This window comes from Ptiloglossa arizonensis, chromosome 1 (genome assembly GCF_051014685.1).
Source record: "Ptiloglossa arizonensis isolate GNS036 chromosome 1, iyPtiAriz1_principal, whole genome shotgun sequence".
Classification (NCBI taxonomy): Eukaryota; Metazoa; Arthropoda; class Insecta; order Hymenoptera; family Colletidae; genus Ptiloglossa; species Ptiloglossa arizonensis.
Window position 1 is genome coordinate 6,515,785 of NC_135048.1, and position 19,665 is coordinate 6,535,449.

Genomic DNA, 19,665 nt, shown 5'->3' on the forward strand with positions numbered 1-19,665 from the left:
AATGTTTATATCTTTTCAATAGAACAACTTTGTTTCATTTATTTGACCTTGGTAAAACGTAGTATAAGTTTGGCCCCACCCTTTTTGGACACCCTGGGTGTGTATATGTATGTACAAATACTCTGCCAACAGTTCTATAATATGTAAAGTTTATAGTAAACGATCAATTCAATATTTAAAGTACTGTGCATATTATTTAACAAAAATTGAATATTACTGGTGGATTAAAAAAATTAATTTAGTCAATTCAAGGAATCTTCTTTACAAAAGTCTACTATACTTTTTATTTATTTAAGTTTTAGATATTCTTATGTCGACTGGAATAAATGTTATTGTATTATTTACAATATATGTGTAATTACATTTTAAAAATGAATTTCGATGCATGTGACCAGCAGTTTGCATAGTTTATTGAAATTGCATTTATACACAAATGTATGAAAACGAAGCGATACGTATTTAATAAATAATAATCTGTTCATTGAATTGACGACCTATTATAAAGTGGAAATGACGCCATCTAGCGTTTCAACAGTACGACGGTCAGAAACTTGTCGAAAAGGTGAAGAGGATGCGTATCGCGATCCCTTCAAACAGCAAGAATTAATGGATCCATACAAACCGTATAGCGTGACCCATTTTAAACGATTACATCCGGTAATTTCGCTCAAGAATTGATTGCCAATTATTGTATCCAAAGCTAGATAGAGGAGATAGATTTTTCACATTGCAAATTGGCGGACAAAGGTGCCCATGCTGTGGGAGAGTTTTTGTCCTTGCACAAGAGATTGAAGGTCTTGCATTTGGTGAACAACGATATTGGCCCAGATGGAGTAGCTGGCGTGATATACGGATTGCTGAAGAGTGAAGGGTCGATATTGAAGCACCTGAATTTGAGGCTGAACCCTTTGCTAGATTCTGGGGTGGATCATGTGTGCGCTTGTGAGTATATAAAGCATTAGTTCGCTGACATTGGCCCCACCGTAAGTCAATATTTACTTTCTCCGTGTGTCGAAGGCTTTACTCTCTTGTAAAACAAACTATAGCCAGGTCAGACTCGACCGGTCAAGGCCACTTCCTCGACTGTGAATCACGACAAGTACGACTTCAAGTTATATCGGACTGTCACTTATTTGTTTGGTGCAGTACATTGTGGTTGTTATAAATATCGAAATTATGGTTGACCTAGGGTATTCTGGACACTCAAGATCACCGTGGATATATCGGCTTATCCTTCTGATTAAGAGATAGTGCGTGCTTGCATGTTCGTAGAAAAAATTGAGAGGGAGAAATTAGGAAAAATCATGGTGGGAGTAGCTAAACATTGAGTAGCCACTTAATTCTGTTACCACATTATTCTTATAGTGACGAACGACGGACTAAGCTGATAAGATGTTTCAATTTTGAGAACACAAAAGTAATTGATAGGAAAGGTGATTTTTAAGAAAATATATTTTTGAAGTCTTTCCGTATTATTAAATGCATTACTGTCAGTGACAAAGTTGAGTATGATTACATGCACTCGACTTGGATACATATTTACATGGATTATGTAAAATTTAATTTTCAAATTTTCTCACAGAAACCCACGTGATTCTATCACGTAGTTATTGGTATAATTTAAAAATATTTACAGAAAGGAATGGAATCAATGTTAAAAATTCGTAATTATACGTAATTCTATCAATCTGATTAATTATTAATTTTGTTTATGACCGTAGAAAGGTTCAAATAGTCAAAGATATCGTTCGTAATTTAATATTGATATAATCGAACAGTTAATAATTTCTCAACCATTATTGATCATTGAAAGTAATTAAAAGACCGTTTTAAACAATTCGAGATAATATTTCAGGTCCATGATAAAAGACCCAAGAGAAGAGGCAGCAGATGAGCTACCATTGATGCAAAGTACTATTGAGAATCATGAGTCTTTGTTCAGCACTCTGTAATAACAGAGGATCGTGAATTAATCATTGTGTCTGTACCTGAGCGCAGAAAATGAATTCCATAACATTCTAAGGATGATATCTCAATTTCTTTCGTTGTTTTAGTTTTATAATAAGTAGGATGTGCTCTTTGAATACAAACAGATGGTATTTATAAGTAGAAAGGGTTACAAATTTTATAGTTATAATTTATTGGAAACATAAATGGTCTTCCAAGATCCTTTTTCGAATTTCAAAAGTATTAATAACTTTACACACTCTACATTTGTTACAATTTATTTTCTTACACACAATAATTTGGTTAGACCCCTAAAACAATAGGTTTGTAATATACGAAAAGAGATACGATGTCATAGATCATATATTGGAAACATAGATATGATTTAACAGATCGTGTCTACGCATTTGAGTTCGTAAAAGAATCTTGAAAGCATATTTGTGTTTCCAATAAATACTTGATATAATTCTTTTTACTTATTATCCTCTAAAAGCAATTAAATATTTATCATTTAATGTATATTTTGATAAATACGTTTATATTTGTTTCAGATCTGTTGCGTACCGATAGCTTAGAAATACTTAATGTGAGTGGTTGCGGAATTCAAGCTGAGGGTGGTACTTCGTTCGCCAATGTATTAAAATCTGGCTGCGTCAAGTTTAAAACGTTGAGCCTCGATGTGTCCAATAACGATTTTGGTGAAGCAGGTGTGTTGAAATTGTTATCCTTAGAATCACGACAATCGGTTCGACTAACGGTTAAACACCAAACGAAAGTTTACAATCGCTAAATTGAAACTTGAAAAAGTTCATCATCGTCTTCCACATGCGTACATGTCTATGTACGATCGATGCTATTGATATGGGTATACGAAGCAGAGGAAAATGATAAATGATATCATTTCAGTGGGCGAGATATTCGAAGCGGCATTGAAGTCCACGCCGTTCATTGTTGACTTCGACGCTCGAATGTGCAATTTCTCCAGCAAATCGGAATTGTCTATTTATGAGAGTATAGTCAGGTAAGGAAACTATTGTATCTCGTGGTAAAATGTTCTGACGCGTTGTTTCTAGGAACAAGGAGGTACAAAGAAAGGAGAGAACGAGGGAACTGTTTAAACAATTGAGCACCGTACAAATGCATAAGTTCCTCTTGGGGACACGTAACAACCAACTGGGAAATAATTAGAATGTTCATTATGATAAATAAAAGGCATTGAAAACATCGAACAATATTCATTATGATAAATAAAGGGCATTGAAAGCATCGTGCAATATTATTATTAACAGGAAAGAACAAAAATGAAAAAAAAAGCAGAAACTCGTTTCAAATTTTATCACAATTAATTTAATCGTTATCACAATTTTATTTATCCAAACGAAATATATGTCAGAAACATTCTATATAAACTATTATTATTTCCCGGTAGAGATGTTTGTTCAGAAGAATGATAAGAAACAGTAATCAGGTTTGAAGAATTTTATAGTTAAATAATTAATATATAAAATCAAGTAATCCAATATCGATGATAGTGAGTAAAGTAATATTTTTACACGGTCTTCGACAACAATATCTTTCGTTTCTCATATTTTCATAAAAATCATCCGAGGACTTTGAAATGAAAATGACCATTGTCACGGTGGAGGACTAATGAAAGGCTTGGCAACAAAAGAACAGCAAAACTAGGGTGCAACTACTTCAAGAAACTTATGCGAAAGCCGTGAGCACAGTAAATTGCGAGAAAAGTAGGGCAGACGTAAGACTTTCTCCATTATTAATACGAAACGAAGAGAAAAAAGCGTCAGGTTCCGTACGATTTCAGAAATAGTTTTGCATATCGTTTTTAGAGTTAGATAGGCCTCTTAAACTGGCTTGCTCCTGCAAAGATCACACTTAATTTTCCGCACTGTTCGAGCTGATTCGAAGGTAATCGCAATTTTTATCGACGACGGGTCAGAAAAGCATAGCTGAAGGGGCAGAAAAGCTATTCCAATAGGTCAAAGTAGTTACTGTCGGACACGTTTTACAACATGAAGCACCACTATGACTACTGATGGGCTCAAGTCACATCGAATTAGTTCGAATATACGATGGGAGTTTCGAATCGATTCCACTAGTATTCGAAACCAAGAATTCTTATAAGTCTTGAGAAACCTTGAAACTTTCCACTGTCTCGAAAGGCTTCAAAGCCTTGAAACTCTTAAATGTTTTCAAAGTCTTTCTTCGAAAGTGTTGGAAAATCAAACTTTAAGAACCTCGAAAATAATATTATTAATTAACGAATAAAATGAGAGTTCTGTTGCTCGGGATCAAGCTGAAATGTTAACAGAATCAATTGCTTCGCTGGAATTCGATAAAGAATTACAGGTAATATCCGCTTTCAAACAACAAAATCGGGACCACCGGTTCACTCGAAGATAGGATGGATAGCCATTTTTATATCCAGGTGAAATCCTATCGATCATTCGGGCAAAATAACAATTTTTATATCTTTCATCATAACACTCATGAAAGTGTTAGGAATGGATTGGCAAAGATTTTCTGTTAAAAATAAATTTGAACATGGCCGAATTTGAAGGCGTATACATCGTAAAATTAAAAAGTGCTTTACCTGACACGTAATAAAAAACAATTCCAATAACTTGAAACAATAACTGTAAGTAATTGTCACTTGAAAGCGATATTTATTGTACTACGGAACACTGTGCAAAAAATTGTCCACTAGCCATCAACCTATTCCTCGTGGTAACAAATTAAATCGCTTGCGTTAACTTGTATTGCATTTGAAAAAAAATTATTCCCTCTATTCGTTATTTTCTCATATCTTTCTTATTTGTCATTTTACATACTTTTAATATATACCATAGAATTACTGTAAATATATTTCCAATATATACGTAGAGATACCGTAGAAAGGAAAATCTAATAATTGTGTAAATCGTATTGTTTATACATATTTCAATCACGAGGCTGAGATACATGGTAGCTTTAATGTCCTTGAAGGTTGGCGACCACTGGTCTACAAGCTCAACCGAACGTGTAGTATAGACGGCGGTGAATCGATCCGGGACATTTTTATAAGAAGTTGGCCAGTGCTACTTGAACGAAAAAGAAACCAATTTCGACTTCCTCCACTCTTTCGTAAAAAAAAGGCGCGTTAGGTTAACGAGAACTATAAACAAAGTGGCACTCGATTGAAGAATTCGTTTCTAGAATCCACTAGCCTCTCCTCGATCCAGACGTCGTTTCATAATTTTGTGAAATAGTTTTCCTCGTGTTTCTCCATCCATTCCCGCTATTCAAGAGCCCAAGCTTTATAGCTGTTGTTCCATTCGTCGTGTTTGCATTGTGTTTCACCACTTGTAATTCAACGCTAGTCTCTTGACGATGATGGAGAGAATTTGAACACCCGGTATGTACTCTTTGATGTAACTAAATTTCGCTAATTACGCGCTGTGTTTGCGACGTTAAAACACGTCAAGCACTCGTTTATTTATCCGTTAATCGTTAGTAACACGATCTGATTTTCCTCTACAATTTCCGTTCGATAGTCTCAGCTTTCTAGCCATCCACATTCGATTGAATAATGGCTCCTCCATTTTGTATAGAAGAAGTGAAATCACTTCTAATATTTATTTTAATTTTAAATAAAACTTAACGTTATTTCAATTTTTGTCAATAAACATTGACGTTATCTAACGGTTAAGTTTATGTATTGTATCGACAGCCTTAGAACAGTATAGGTATTAATGCAACTGAATATCGTTGTTACTTAGGGCAGATAAAATTATCTACCCTACGATGTGAATTGCAAATTTTTTCGTATATTATTGGAAACCAAATATTCTCGAATGTCTTGGAAAAAATTGAACAATTTTGCAACTCTTAAATTGTTGAAAATCATGATAATCTTGCAACCCTTTGCAAGTCTTGAATATTTTGAAAGTCGTAAAAGCCTCAACGTCTTGAAAGACTTTGTGACGACTCTTGAAAGGTATTAAACGTTCTAAGGGCCACGAAAGTCCTGAAAATTGTTGTGAGTCTTAAACGGCTAAAAAATCTTGGAAAATTTTGAAAACTCTACGAATCATTTCGAATTCTTCGTATCCCTGGATGTTTTTAAAATCTTCGAGAAACAATTCAAAGGTGACTAATGAAACTGATTATTCGGAAAACGGTGTTATACTCGTTGGCATTCCTAACTAATTGCCAACCACACGATGCGTGAAAGTTCGGAGGTTCGTTCGAATTAGAAGGTTCGAAAGGACGATAGGGTGGAGTTCGTGAACTTATTTATCGAATCGATCTTTACGGATGACTATCTGCAAACTAACGACCCTAACGCGGGCCAGGGATCCTCCCGATTCTCCTAAACGTCAAGGTCCCGGCCTCGACATGGCCTCCAACTACCTTCTTCGATTTCTACCAGATACCAACGCTCTCGTGCTACACCCTTAAATAGAATCGAGTTCAATAGGACGTGCTAACGCTCGTCTAACCTTCATTGAAAAACTTCTGTCCAGAAGCTGGATGATACCTGAGAAGCGTGCTAGGTTCGATCAAAGGAAACAGAGGATCCAATAAAGGTAGAGAGTTTCTTCTTATAGCTACGAGAAGGCAACAAAAGAACGGAGAACACTGGATACTTGAACACCCTTTAGGAAAATCTACACGAATATCAAAAAAAAATGGTGTCAACGAACTAATAAGGTTGTCGTGTACGATACTACCCGGTTAGAAGAAACAGAATCGTATCAAGCCTCGAAGAAATAATGCTGGAAATTACTCCATTTCATACATCCGGGTAGAAATTGTTTCACCTATACAGCCAGTATTCTAGCTCGTTCCATTCCGGTTAGACGACTGCATAAGAAGGACATGAATGCCCAGAGAGGGTAAAGCAATCGAGCGACTTGAATATCAGACGTTGAAGATGTCTTGGAAGACAAGGTATCAGGAATGGTTTTCCTTTTCATTTTCTTTAAACGTGACCATCTCACGGAACACTTTGCACGAACATTTCCTCCGTTAAACGCACGTTCTTGACACAATTGCCAGACTCGGCTCAAGTGACGAATGTACAACTACGAAATAGTGCAATTAAAACATAGCTAAGAAGCTCTTTAAAAGTCCGAGCTCTTTTTCATCATTGCTGTTGCTCGCGTGACCATTTCAGGCGACAGCTTTTAGATTCGTGCGGCGGTAAGTGCTTGTCCACAAGTGGTTCGCAACGAAGGTATAAAATTTAACCTTACGATTCTCTTCGACTAAATATAGCGGGATCAACGAATGGTTGTGAACAGAAAATGAATTGGCCTTTTAATAGACCGTATACAAGCTTGTTGCTGTGTTCTTTTTACTGTGTTCAAGCCGGACCTTGATGCTTGCCCGTAAGTCACTTATGATGAATTCTCACTAATGTATCGTAGAACGTTCATGGTGTAAACCTAGAAGGAACAACGAGCACACGAGCCCTTACAGTTGGATAGGAATAAATATGTGTTGTACAATTATTTCAATGTCGTAGAACAAGAGACTTTATTCAACGCGTGCTACACGAAAAACTGTAAAAGAATTACGTTATTAATTTAGGTTACGTTTTAATAACAACAGTTTATCTACACCTTCTCTGTTAGATACTTATGCGCTTATTTTACGTGGTCTGTGTGTTACGTGATACATAGTGTGTATGTTACATAATGTGCTGTGCGGTCTGTGTGTTGTCTGTTGTATAGTATGTTTATTAGCTAGCACCTAGCGTGTGTAGTGTGTAGGTACGGTAACAAAGGTAGCCCAGTATATCTACTCTGCCCACAAACTCGTGCAAAATTAATTCGTGTAAATATTTATTCGCATGTTGATTCGGATGTAAATCCATTCGAAAACCGGTCAAACTTTGAATCGATGAATTTGTTTCTCTTTCCAGTCCCCTGTAGAAAATCAATGGTCGAAACTGGAGCCATTCGTCCGCAAAGACTTGACACCACTGTTTGCGGCGACGTTTTACAAAACAGTAATCGGCGTGACACACATTTAGGCTGGCAAAAGCATAAAAGCCGGATCAATATCTAAACGTGTGTGCACGTGCGTTTTCCGTGTGCATGTGCATGTGCATACGCGTGTGCGTGTGCGTCTGTACGTCTAACTGCGAAAAAAACAGTGCAAAAGCTGCGTACTGCGACGAATTGAAAGGTCTTGCGTTCACCTGACCGGGCACGCGTGTAGGATCACTGACACGTGTCAGTATACGTTTCTACAGCCACGTTCCAACTACTTTGATAGTAGTTCGATTAGCCGAGTAGGTCGTTTTAGCATTCCCGTGGAAATACATTTTTGCATGCCTAATGACGCAAACACCCGGACATTTTGTCACGATTTAGATGGTTGTCGTTCGAGCTAGAAGCCTGCTAAAAGAGGGGTCCGCAATTGTCGACCGATATCGACTGCATTGGACGACAGGCCATCGTTTCATTGTCTCGTGCGCGCCAGCTATCTTTATCGATAACCATCGAGAACTCGGCCATTTGGACCGTCAGCGACTTCTATTTGCTGTCGGCTGTTAATTAAATTGAGATCTCTATTAACGTGTCGAAACATTGCGACTTTCGACCGAGGTTTCTGCCACAAATTCCGCTGGAATTATTTGTAGGTCGTTCTCCAGCAATTTCTACGGCAAATAGTATCAATCGAGGTGTCAAGATACACCACGAACAGGACATCTTCTTGTAAACGTACACCCATTTAATTCGTTCAGATTGGGCAGAGTATGTGGGGCAATAAAGTTCTCACGTGGAACAGAAAATTTCATCCGTGCTACCGTAAAACACGACGATGGTTCTCTCTCGATTTGGGATCGTTTGTTTGCAGTCGATGTCAAAGAATTACGTTCCGTTCAAGGAAATACGAACGAACAATAACGCTCTGGCCGGATATTAATTTAAACGAAAGCACTTGTTCTTTCTTTGCAATTATTTCACGACAGCGTAAACTTACTTACGACTGTCTAAAATCTGCCAACAAGAGGAAGTTCTAGTTGCTTCTTGAAAGGTGGCCAAAAGTACTTTCCATTCTACCCAAGAAATTAATAAAACACCGTGACAAATAGTTTACAAGCTGTTGGAAACAATCGAGATTGCTCCTCCCAGTCTTAATTCTGTATGAGTAACGCAGAGTGTACAAGAACCGTACAAAGTAAGATATACATATACCTGTTAAAGTATATCTAAACTATTTGCACTGCTGTCTTTTCACTGTTAGTACTACAAAGTTCTAAATAGTCTAAAACAGGTCTGGATTAAATTTAATAAATGTCTGTGATAGAACTAGATCGGTTCTATATTAAACCTGGGTTAGGTCTTGATCAGGTCCAAAGGAATAGAGATTAGATTGAGTCTTGATTAGGTGTAAAGTGTAAAGATCGAGTTGAGTCTAAATATTAGAGACTAGATTACTTCTGAAGTAAGTTCGGTTTAACTATGGTTCACGCGAGACCAGATATCTTTTATGCGAAAATGAACTTTGGGTTAACTGTAAGTTAAATATGGGTCATGCTCGATTATGTCAGACTTATGTAGATCTCAGCTACCTTTTATTACTATTGCAAGAGTATGGGTTATGTGCAGGGTTAGCCTGAATTTCGTTTCGGTTATGTCTACGATAGATCTAGGTCAGACCAGTATTAGGTTTGGCTTAAGTCTTGGTCACCTCCTAGAAATAGGTCTAAATTGCATTTGGATTAAGTTTGAATTACGTTTAACTACAGATTAGTGTGTGGTTAGATCTGGATTATGTTTAAGTTAGGTTTGAATCGTATCTCGGTCTAATACATAGTAACGCAAACATGGAATATTGGATTAGTGGAGTAAAATAATACTGTCGGTATTAAACGTATCTATACTGTAGTTCGATGTTTGGAGCTTGGTCCGAGTTAGGTGTCGCCCCGGATTATAGAAAGATTGTTTAGAGCGTAGTTGATTTCATCGTAACAAACGTACTTGAACGTACCATACCACTGTCTACATTATTATACATAGTCTTCTCTGTCACTGTACTGTGTTACATACACTCAAAGTAATTATCTTCAACCTGGGTATGTTATCGTTTTGCGTTCATTCATAGAACTTCGAAATACAGTTGCATTGTTTTATCTTTTAGTATGCTACTCGCGGCTCAATTAGGGTCATTTTTTTTTTTTGTAAGAGCGTAACAAGTGTTTTAGCGTAAAGGTTATCAGTTTAAGAAGTATTTGATCTTTAAATTCGATAAATGTTGAAATAACAAATTAGCGAAGTAATAATTAACGTAAAAAGCACTTTATTCGCAAAGAAACATTTCGAGTGGCTGAACATCGCATGCATAACGGAGCCTCGTAATATCTTCTAAAATAAGGTCCCGCTGCAGTGTTTTCGCCTTTCTCTCGTGAATATTCATGCAAACAAACTTATAGCAAAGGAAATTGATGAGACGATGAGCGAGTAGCATAGGTAGAATATAAACACCTGACTCTCACGGAAAATGGAACGGGCCATGACGGACTTCACTTTGAACGTGATTTCACAACGCTGTAGGGTACAGAACGAATTCATTTCGTTTCTCGTTTCGTATATCATATTATTACATTATTATGTTAAGTATCGTCTACGATACAAAACTATAAGGTTCGAAAGTACATTGAACAAGTTCATTATTCGCTCATCGCACCGTATAAATATCAAAGTTTTTCGTGCAAAATGCAAATTGTGACCGAGGGCCGAAAATAGGTAATTATTCGTTCAAACTGAATCGATAATATCGATGAATTAATTTCCTACGAGTCTATATTTTCGAAATGATCTTGAATCGCCTCGTTTCGAGATGCACCAACGGACCAACAGTTACTGTTACGAACCGAAAAGTATGGTCCTGGAAGGAATATGGTCGGAATCTTCTTCCTAATGCATTATTATTGTACCAAGGAATGGTCGCACTTGAACGAGCGTTTTATGAATGAAATCGAACTTAAAATTTAGTAAATGACGAGTATAAGCAGATCCTAGAATTAACCGTAGATGAATAACCATTTTTATAAAAGAAAAAAAAAATAAACTATAGACATTCATTTTTATAAAACATCAACCGACCTCCTTTTTCTAAATTACAAATCTCAACGTAAGGCATGACAAAAATATTCCTTGTATCGATAATTAAAAAATTGAATTTTTTGCGATCTTGACTAGGTTAGAATCCAACCGGTTCAATTAAATTCATTTTTTTTCGTACTTTTTCGATCGTTCGGACCTAAGATCGTAAGAATCGTTAAAATTTATCGTACCCGTAAATTATAAGACCGGTTGGTTCGAAAAGCGTTGGTGCAAGTCGTGATATCTCCTTGTGAGCTTAATTCTACTAAAGATAGAAGATTGAGAAATCAATTCAAAGCTAAAGAAAATATAATACTACGAGTAAATGAAACGTGGACCAAGACATTTTGACACGGTACGATTCGCAATTCTTTTCAGAACTGACCTCCAATCTTTTTTTCTCTACCAGTAGGCATAAGAAAACACAATCTACAGGGCAAAGAGCAATATGCAATCTCCTTATCTCGTGGTGTCCTCCGGGACCATACTATTCGGTTTCCAACAGTACATTATTTAGGATCGCCTACCTGTTTGAAGCCTCGGTACATAACTCGGATTTCCTGCCTGGAGAACTTGGTTTGCCGAAGGAGTTCCTCGAGAGCGACCGGTCTGGCGGTTTGTTGCCTAGTTCTGGAGCTCTCGAAATCAAAAAGTGCCTCTTCCGGTCCTGGGGAGTCCGGCGGCGTAGCCATTCCTGGTCAACCGTTGGCTTCCTCTTGCACGAAATCCCTTCCGACGACACACGGCGTTGTTTATCCCCCCCCCCCCTCACGATGCTATCACGGTCACACCACGGCTAATTCATCCCTCCCCGTTACTTTCATCCTTGCTATTTTCATTCGTTCCCTCACCCGCGCCTTGATCGTCCTCTCGCTTTCCACTATTTTGTCCGCCACAGGGAGAAAATGGGGACCGGTTGACCAGCGACTGCAAACAAAATGGCGAAACTGTTTGACATCGTAATCTCCTATTGTACAGTGTGTCCAATTTGGGACTCGATAAAGGCAGTTGATGTAAAATTTGTCAGGGAGTTAGAAACAATTGTACCTTTCTTGCACAAATATCGGCATATTTGACTTGTCTATTTTGTAATATGTGAACCTTTACATAGTTATATATTCTCTCTCTCTCTCTCTCTCTCTCTCTCTCTCTCTCTCTCTCTCTCTCTCTCTCTCTCTCTCTCTCTCTCTCTCTCTCTCTCTCTCTCTCTCTCTCTCTCTCTCTCTCTCTCTCTCTCTGTCTATCTGTCTATCTGTCTATCTGTCTATCTGTCTATCTGTCTCTCTGTCCCTCTGCCTCTCTGTCTATCTGTCCCTCTATCTCTCTGTCCCTCTGCCTCTCTGTCTATCTGTCTCTCTGTCTCTCTGTCCCTCTGCCTCTCTGTCTATCTGTCCCTCTATCTCTCTGTCCCTCTGCCTCTCTGTCTATCTGTCTCTCTGTCCCTCTGTCTCTCTGTCTCTCTGTCCCTCTGTCCCTCTGTCTATCGGTCTATCTGTCTCTCTGTCTCTCTGTCTCTCTGTCTCTCTGTCTCTCTGTCTCTTTGTCCCTCTGTCTCTCTGTCCCTCTGTCCCTCTGTCCCTCTGCCTCTCTGTCTATCTGTCTATCTGTCTATCTGTCTATCTGTCTCTCTGTCTCTCTGTCTCTCTGTCTCTCTGTCTCTCTGTCTCTCTGTCTCTCTGTCTCTGTGTCTCTCTATCTCTCTGTCTCTCTATCTCTCTGTCCCTCTGTCCCTCTGTCCCTCTATCTCTCTGTCTCTCTCTCTCTATCTCTGTGTATGTGTGTGTACGTATGTATATGTGTGAAAATAATATATTTCAAATTAATAATATATAATAATATATAATAATATATAATAATATATAATAATATATAATAATATATAATAATATATAATAATATATAATAATATATAATAATATATAATAATATATAATAATATATAATAATATATAATAATATATAATAATATATAATAATATATAATAATATATTCAATAATACAATTTGAAAGATTAAAATGGATGGTAATTTGAATCGCGTCGAGTCGAAACAATTTAAAACGATACCTAGCCATGAATAAGCGTGGCTCTCGCGGGTGCACATGGACCGCATATATTTTCGGAATATATTTTGCATATTTGGCCGAGCCACGCTCGCGTAAACATCCGCGGGTACGGTGATAAGTAAAACGCCGCGAGCTGCTGTAAAATGACGGATTTAAAAGCGTACGCGTCTGGTTCTGTGCACACAAGCCCACTGGAATGGACGCGAACCGGACGCCCAATCAAATATTTGCGCGTCAGTATTTTAGCGAGGCTGCAACAAAATTCCCCGCCGGCCAGACTACGAAAGATCGACGTTCGATGAATCGAATTTCCCTGAGACACGTGTTGCAAACCTTTGCGGTCCACTCCGGCACAATCTCATTCTACTTCCGGCCGTAGACCGAAAGATTTATTTCAGGGAGAACATCACTCTGAAACGTCAAAAAATGGGTAAATTTTGTGAATTTTTTTCTAAGTAGTTACTAAATAAAAAATGAAATTTTCTCAGGGAATATAAATATAACTTTCGTTATTCGCTATTCCCAGAATCCCTTCTGGTAAAACATTGTTTGTTAACCATCACAATTGACAACAACTGGGAGGTTTGAAATAAAAAAGTATCGTTGATTCATAAACTAGAGACTATTATCTAAAATGTAGTGTACGATTTTTCGAAAATTTTAATAATTGTAGTAATAGTTACAGTTATTGTAAAAAATCATATTTTTTAATATCTCCATAAAATTTGAAGTAAATCGGATTTGTAGTTCCGGAGATTTCGTGTCGGCCAAATTGAAAAATATCGTTCTGAGAAAAACCTATAACAAGTTTATTCATCGCTACAACTTCGCTAAGTATTTGAATTTCGAAATATCTTTTTGACATAACATTCTACACACTTCAAACTTTAAAAAAATAAACAAAACAAAAAATTCAATTTCTTTGATTCGTCAGGGTGATGTCCCCGCTTAATTCTGCCAAGTACGGTGCCTCTAATGTGTCGATGTCCTAAATGTAACCACGAAAATGTACCAAAAGTGTTCAATTATAAAACCTATGGGAAAGTAGCGATCTGCATCGAATTCTTTATAAGTCCTCCTTTATGTCAACTTATTTTATTTCAACTTCGAACGCAAGAATACGCTTGACCCATTTAAACTAGTCCAGCCTTCACGATTGGCACTGGTCAACGTTCAATGTCTGAGAATTTTGATATTTTCGGAAAAATTACAGCAACCAGAAAATAATAAAACGATGGCCAGATCATATCGGTGATTCTTTACACGTGATTAGATTCTTTAGATGTCGTTCTTGTTACAATAACGTAATATTTATATAAAACATTAACAGAGGCGTCACGATACTTTCTAACATAAAAACTATATAGTTTAAGTATGTAACGAATAAGATTTCATTTACTTTTTCGTTCCTTGAAGAAAATAGAAAAAAGAATTGATTTCACTTTTTTATGTGAAATTTAATTCTCTTTACAATATTTATCTTGACATGTTTAGAAGTAAAGAATGTATACCAGAAAAACCCTACGTACGTAATCCTAAAGAAATTTAGAATTTCTTCCGGGTTCCTGATGGACTGATTAGCGGAGCTGATCCACAATATTAGAAGTAACTTCGAAAATGAGCTCTTCGGTCTTAAATTTTTACTTCCCGATGTAAGAAATCACTATCCTCGCGAAAGAAAGGTATCGCCGTCTTCGCGTCAACGAATAAGTTCTACGAGAAAAATTATGTAAGCATTGCCTGCTGAATATTCAGGTCACTCGGTTAACGCCTATTGAAACAAATACAATGTCCAACCCGCGCCATGTAAAGGGTAAAAAAAAATAAACCCGGACACGTTCTGTCAAGCATCGTCGACTTCCTTTCGGAAATGACAACAATTCGAAGCTACTGGATATTTCCAGGCCCTCGAATTTGAATGCAACAAACAATATAGAATATAATTAAAATCTCGTTTCCAATCATTTCTCTTTGGGAAAAAACATAATTCTAAGACGATACCAAGAATTGTAAATAAGAAGTAAAATTTGACGAGATAAATTAAGGAGTAAAATTGATAATTTTGATTAACCAAAAGATGATAAAAATACTAACTATACGAAAACGATTACAATTTAAGAACGCTTAGATATTAATATAGTAATACAGTATAAGAACATTATAATGAAACCACCAAAAAGGCCAAATGTTACGAAACGTAATTTATGTTGGAAAACTTTTTATTTGAATTTCTTTCAAAACACAATTATCCAGAAAGGTTGCGGAGGTCAAGCTAAAACAAATCAGAGGTTAGAAAGATTTCTTCCATGCTCTCTTCTATATTTGTCCTGAAATTATAACGTTTCGTTCGACGGTATGGGCCCTCTTCAGGAAGAATTTGAAACCTGAGTAATAATAAAGAAATCTGTTTAATGAAGCCAGTTTGTTTCATTATTCTCAGTGCCAACGAACGTTTAATTAGATTTGCGTGACGCAAATAAATATACAGGCTCGCAAAGCGACCCAAATTTTAAGACAAACAACCACTGACGTACTTCCACGTATAGCCAATGTAAATGTTTAAAAATATACACTTAATTGTTACTGTTAAACCAACAACGCACGTTATCTAAGACTTTTGCACAGTACTATATTTGTGACGTCCCCATTCTCGTCGTAGACCAACGTCACGTATGCGTGACAGCGATAATTTTGCATTCCACGTCAATAAAATAAAACGAGGACTGGATGCGTTGGCACCTGAAAATATTTCGTCGTCTACGTGCTACGTTCATGTGGAACGGAATATCAGTTGTACCAAGTAGTGGATTCGAAAAAGCCAAGTGTGAAACATAGAAATAGCTTTGTAAGTTTTAAATATCAATGATGAAACAGCTGTTACCGATACAAGTCGTTCTCACGTGCAACATTCCCCTTTCAAAAAAGTAAATAACAGATGTGTACAGCGTCCACGACGGAAAAACAAACGACGAACGCGGTTACTTCGTAACGTAATGTGAAGATTACTACTAGTGATAACGAATCAACGGGTAAAATTTTATAATTATGTACCGACGATTGTTTTATAGTGTTGAAATTATTAATACAGTACCAAGACTCAAATTATTCGCGAATATTTCGTTCACATTGAATCAATTATTTTAAATCTTCTCTACAGTTTCTCTTAAAAAATAAATTCGATTCTAACGAGCACCTACTGGGTGACGATTAACATAAACCGTTTTTCACGATTATTAGCGAAGTGTACACCTACGTATAAAAATTACTTTGAACACCTGCTCGCGTCTAACACAGAATACGCTGGACGAATGCACTATCGATCCAGAACGAAATTTCAATCTTCGAAGGAAAATAGATTCTAATTTTCCAACATTTAGAAAAGTTAAATTTTGCACCGTTGTTGGTGAGTGATTATTAAGTTACAAAAATTTTATTACATCTATTACGTTCAATTAGATCATTTTCGAGCAAAGAGAAAACAATCTTGAAAGAAACAGCAGTTACCAATTCCGTCAAAAAATATATCGTTACCAAAGATTCAGATATTTTTGATAATCTTTTAAAAATGTTTATATATGCTTACCGAAAAAAAAAACTTTGGACCAGTACTGCTCTGTGAGACAACTTTTATCAATGAACTTCCCACCGATACAAAGATTTTAATGTTTAGAATTTGGCGTGCGTGTGAATGCAGTGGTCGTGTACACTGAGTTCTACGCACGTACATACTGTACTCGTCAACTTGGTACAGATAGCTACGAATAACGATACGAAAGTTGTTACAAATTCATCTTTAAAATTTTACCAACGAAATTGTTATTTTGTCTGGATCACTTTGGATCTCGGTGGATTTCGAGCATCGTGTCTTGCAACAGAGTGTAAATAAATTTGTCGAATTTGGATTCGCTTATCGCTCAAACCTGTCACGATACGCCCTCGAAAGTTCAAACGAATGGCAAAGCTGTGTTACGTCCTACCGACAGTCTGTACGGAAGGGAGATCGATAAATAAAGTGAATTTTTATTTTTCATAGGTACACCAGTATGTAGCCATTATGCGATACATACATATATAATCTTTGGCTACATAGCCTCGTTACCGCGTGCGTCTATAGCACGTGCAGTTATTCGAGGTTTCCGTGGGAAGTTGGCAAAAGCAGTGCATGCGCGAATTTCCGGAATAAATTTCGTCGGTGTGCTTAAATTCACCTCCTTTATCGACTTTTTCGAATACGCGTTTTCTTTAAAGACGCCGCCACGGATTTTGTTTTTATAAATAATAAAAATAATACTGATATTACTAATAAGACCTCATTGGAGAGAGTTGTATGCCATATGACGTAACAGAATTGATAAAATTGAAACGAAAAATTGAAAATAATTCGGATAATGACAGCCCAACGTAAAATTATTAATTTCGTTAATTTTACGTTTTCCATATTTTTAATTTCTTCTCTGTTATCGTCTAAAATTCAATAATATTCTACAGTAACGCAAAAGGCGCAAATCTTTATATTCGACTATGATTGTGTCCCAGTGTTCGATCAATTAAAGTTGAGAAAAATGATTCGTAACTTAAATACAAAGTGTGATGCATACGGTTGTTATTAAAAATGTTTCGATTAACAAGAGCTTCTTTACTGTACGTAAGAATTTGGCAAAAATGCCACCCTTTACTTCCTTCCAACGGATTAAGAATTCTGTACATAAATATGGAAATGCAAATTCATAGCAACATCTTTCATTTATTCTTAGATATTGAATGTTTGTCGTAACGAAACATCCTATATATGGAAAATGAAATAAAAAATTAATCAAAATAATGTAGAAAATTTTAAGGTAACTTTTTTTACTGTATTCCCTTTGTTATGGTATCTAGCAAAATTTATAATAAATATAAGTTACGCAAATCGCTAATTGCAGTTCTCGTTACCTACTTTTGTACGACTTTGTTCGTTACGAGAGTGCTTCTAACACATACTCCCTGCTGTGAAAATGAATTAATTAAAATAAGAGTACGAACCTGCGCTCCTTACAAAAAGAAAAAAACATTTATGTTCCGAAACGGCAGAAAGCACGAACTGTTGTAAAATGTTAAAGAATCCCGTTGCGAGAAAATCATTCTGCTCTTATTTCTCTCGAATAAATATAAAACAATATGTCAAATATTTTTCATCGTAAATATTTCGTATATATTGTCCGAACCATATAACTTTAAATCTTTAATTACACTCGATCTTGTAGTCCATAACCAACACTTTCGTGGCTAAATATTTCTTTTCCAGATATAGGATAAATCATTTAAATGATAACATTTAAATATCTCACAGATATTATAATAAGAAACCAGTTGTTTCAAAAATCATTTTTGCCAAATTTTAAAATCAAAGGTGTTGTTTTAAATGAAATCATATATGTATGGTTTTAGCATTTGTCTATGTATCTACTAAAAGATAAACGAAGGAAAATCATTAAAAGAGTGGTATTAAAGAAACAAAGGATAACTTGAAGACTTCGAAAAAAAAGATTTATATAAAATATGTTGCAATCTACTTGAACCAAATAATTCATCGAAAAAAATATTGAATGGATCCACTGGTACAGGAAATAATTAAGATGATCATGTTACGTGATTTGCCCAATATTAAATTCGATAAATTGAACATTAAAAATTGAGCAAACGTGAAAAGCATAAATAACAGTGTGACGTCGTAAGAAGAGATTATTTGAAATAAATTTCGGAGGAATATAATAGTAACGGTGTCTGTAAAAATTTGATGTTCAATTTTAAAGGCATTCGATGGTATCGATTGCTTTTCAAACTTTCTTCGAAATTCGCTAAATAAAGAAAGAAAGAAAGAAGAACGAGAGGTATAAAGGAGTAAGGATAATGAGTTGCTTGCAAATAATAATTATTATTCAGCGAAGCGAAGCAATGTATTTCTATTGGATGGCAGAGCGCACGCTCATTGTCAGAAGTAAACTTTAAGATCGTTCTAGTGCTATCAAAAATAGACCGTGAAGTAAACCGAATACCATGCTTACAAGAATTAGATACACCGCGTTAAATCTTCGATCGAATTACTTCCCCGCAGCGATCATCGCGTATCGTTTCAATAACAAAGTCCAGTCGCATCGTTGTTTGCTTCTTTTTGTTTCTTTCAACAAACAAAGTCGAGACGAAAATAAAATTACACGGCGATGAAAACGAGTAATATACATTACAATTGCTGACAAATTGAATTGTAGTACAAAGAAGAAGAAAATAAATAAAAGAGTTTACCTTCTTTCCATATTAATAATATACAGTGATCGAAATGATTACAATATGGATGTATTACTGCTGTACGTAAATTATCGATTAAATAACTTTAATGATTCTCACAAAATGAAAATTCAGTAAAAATATTATTATAATAAAGAAAATAGTACTCTTTCGTATTTCTGAAAGTTGCTTCACCGTTTGAAAACGTAAATCATTCATTGTTTCGACCATTGCTGTGAATACTTGAGTATTCGAATGTTTTGCGTACTG

At 36.1% G+C, this 19,665-nt stretch overlaps 2 protein-coding genes across 6 annotated transcripts in view; one reads left to right on the forward strand and one right to left on the reverse strand.

The window, feature by feature from the left end:
- LOC143153490 (dynein regulatory complex subunit 5) overlaps positions 1 to 3,206 on the forward strand; it is a 21,616-nt gene extending 18,410 nt beyond the window's left edge. For all 3 annotated transcript variants that reach the window (XM_076324767.1, XM_076324774.1, XM_076324783.1), the window contains 4 exons: positions 705 to 942; positions 2,499 to 2,654; positions 2,854 to 2,968; positions 3,021 to 3,206. In XM_076324767.1, the coding sequence (XP_076180882.1) occupies positions 705 to 942; positions 2,499 to 2,654; positions 2,854 to 2,968; positions 3,021 to 3,135 (624 nt within the window). In that variant the 3' untranslated portion in view covers positions 3,136 to 3,206. The remainder of the gene's footprint in view (positions 1 to 704; positions 943 to 2,498; positions 2,655 to 2,853; positions 2,969 to 3,020) is intronic.
- LOC143153514 (A-type potassium channel modulatory protein KCNIP1) overlaps positions 1 to 11,816 on the reverse strand; it is a 27,024-nt gene extending 15,208 nt beyond the window's left edge. For all 3 annotated transcript variants that reach the window (XM_076324829.1, XM_076324839.1, XM_076324819.1), the window contains exon 1: positions 11,594 to 11,816. In XM_076324829.1, coding sequence (XP_076180944.1) covers positions 11,594 to 11,758 — 165 coding nt within the window. In that variant the 5' untranslated portion in view covers positions 11,759 to 11,816. The remainder of the gene's footprint in view (positions 1 to 11,593) is intronic.
- Between the last annotated feature and the right edge of the window lie 7,849 nt (positions 11,817 to 19,665).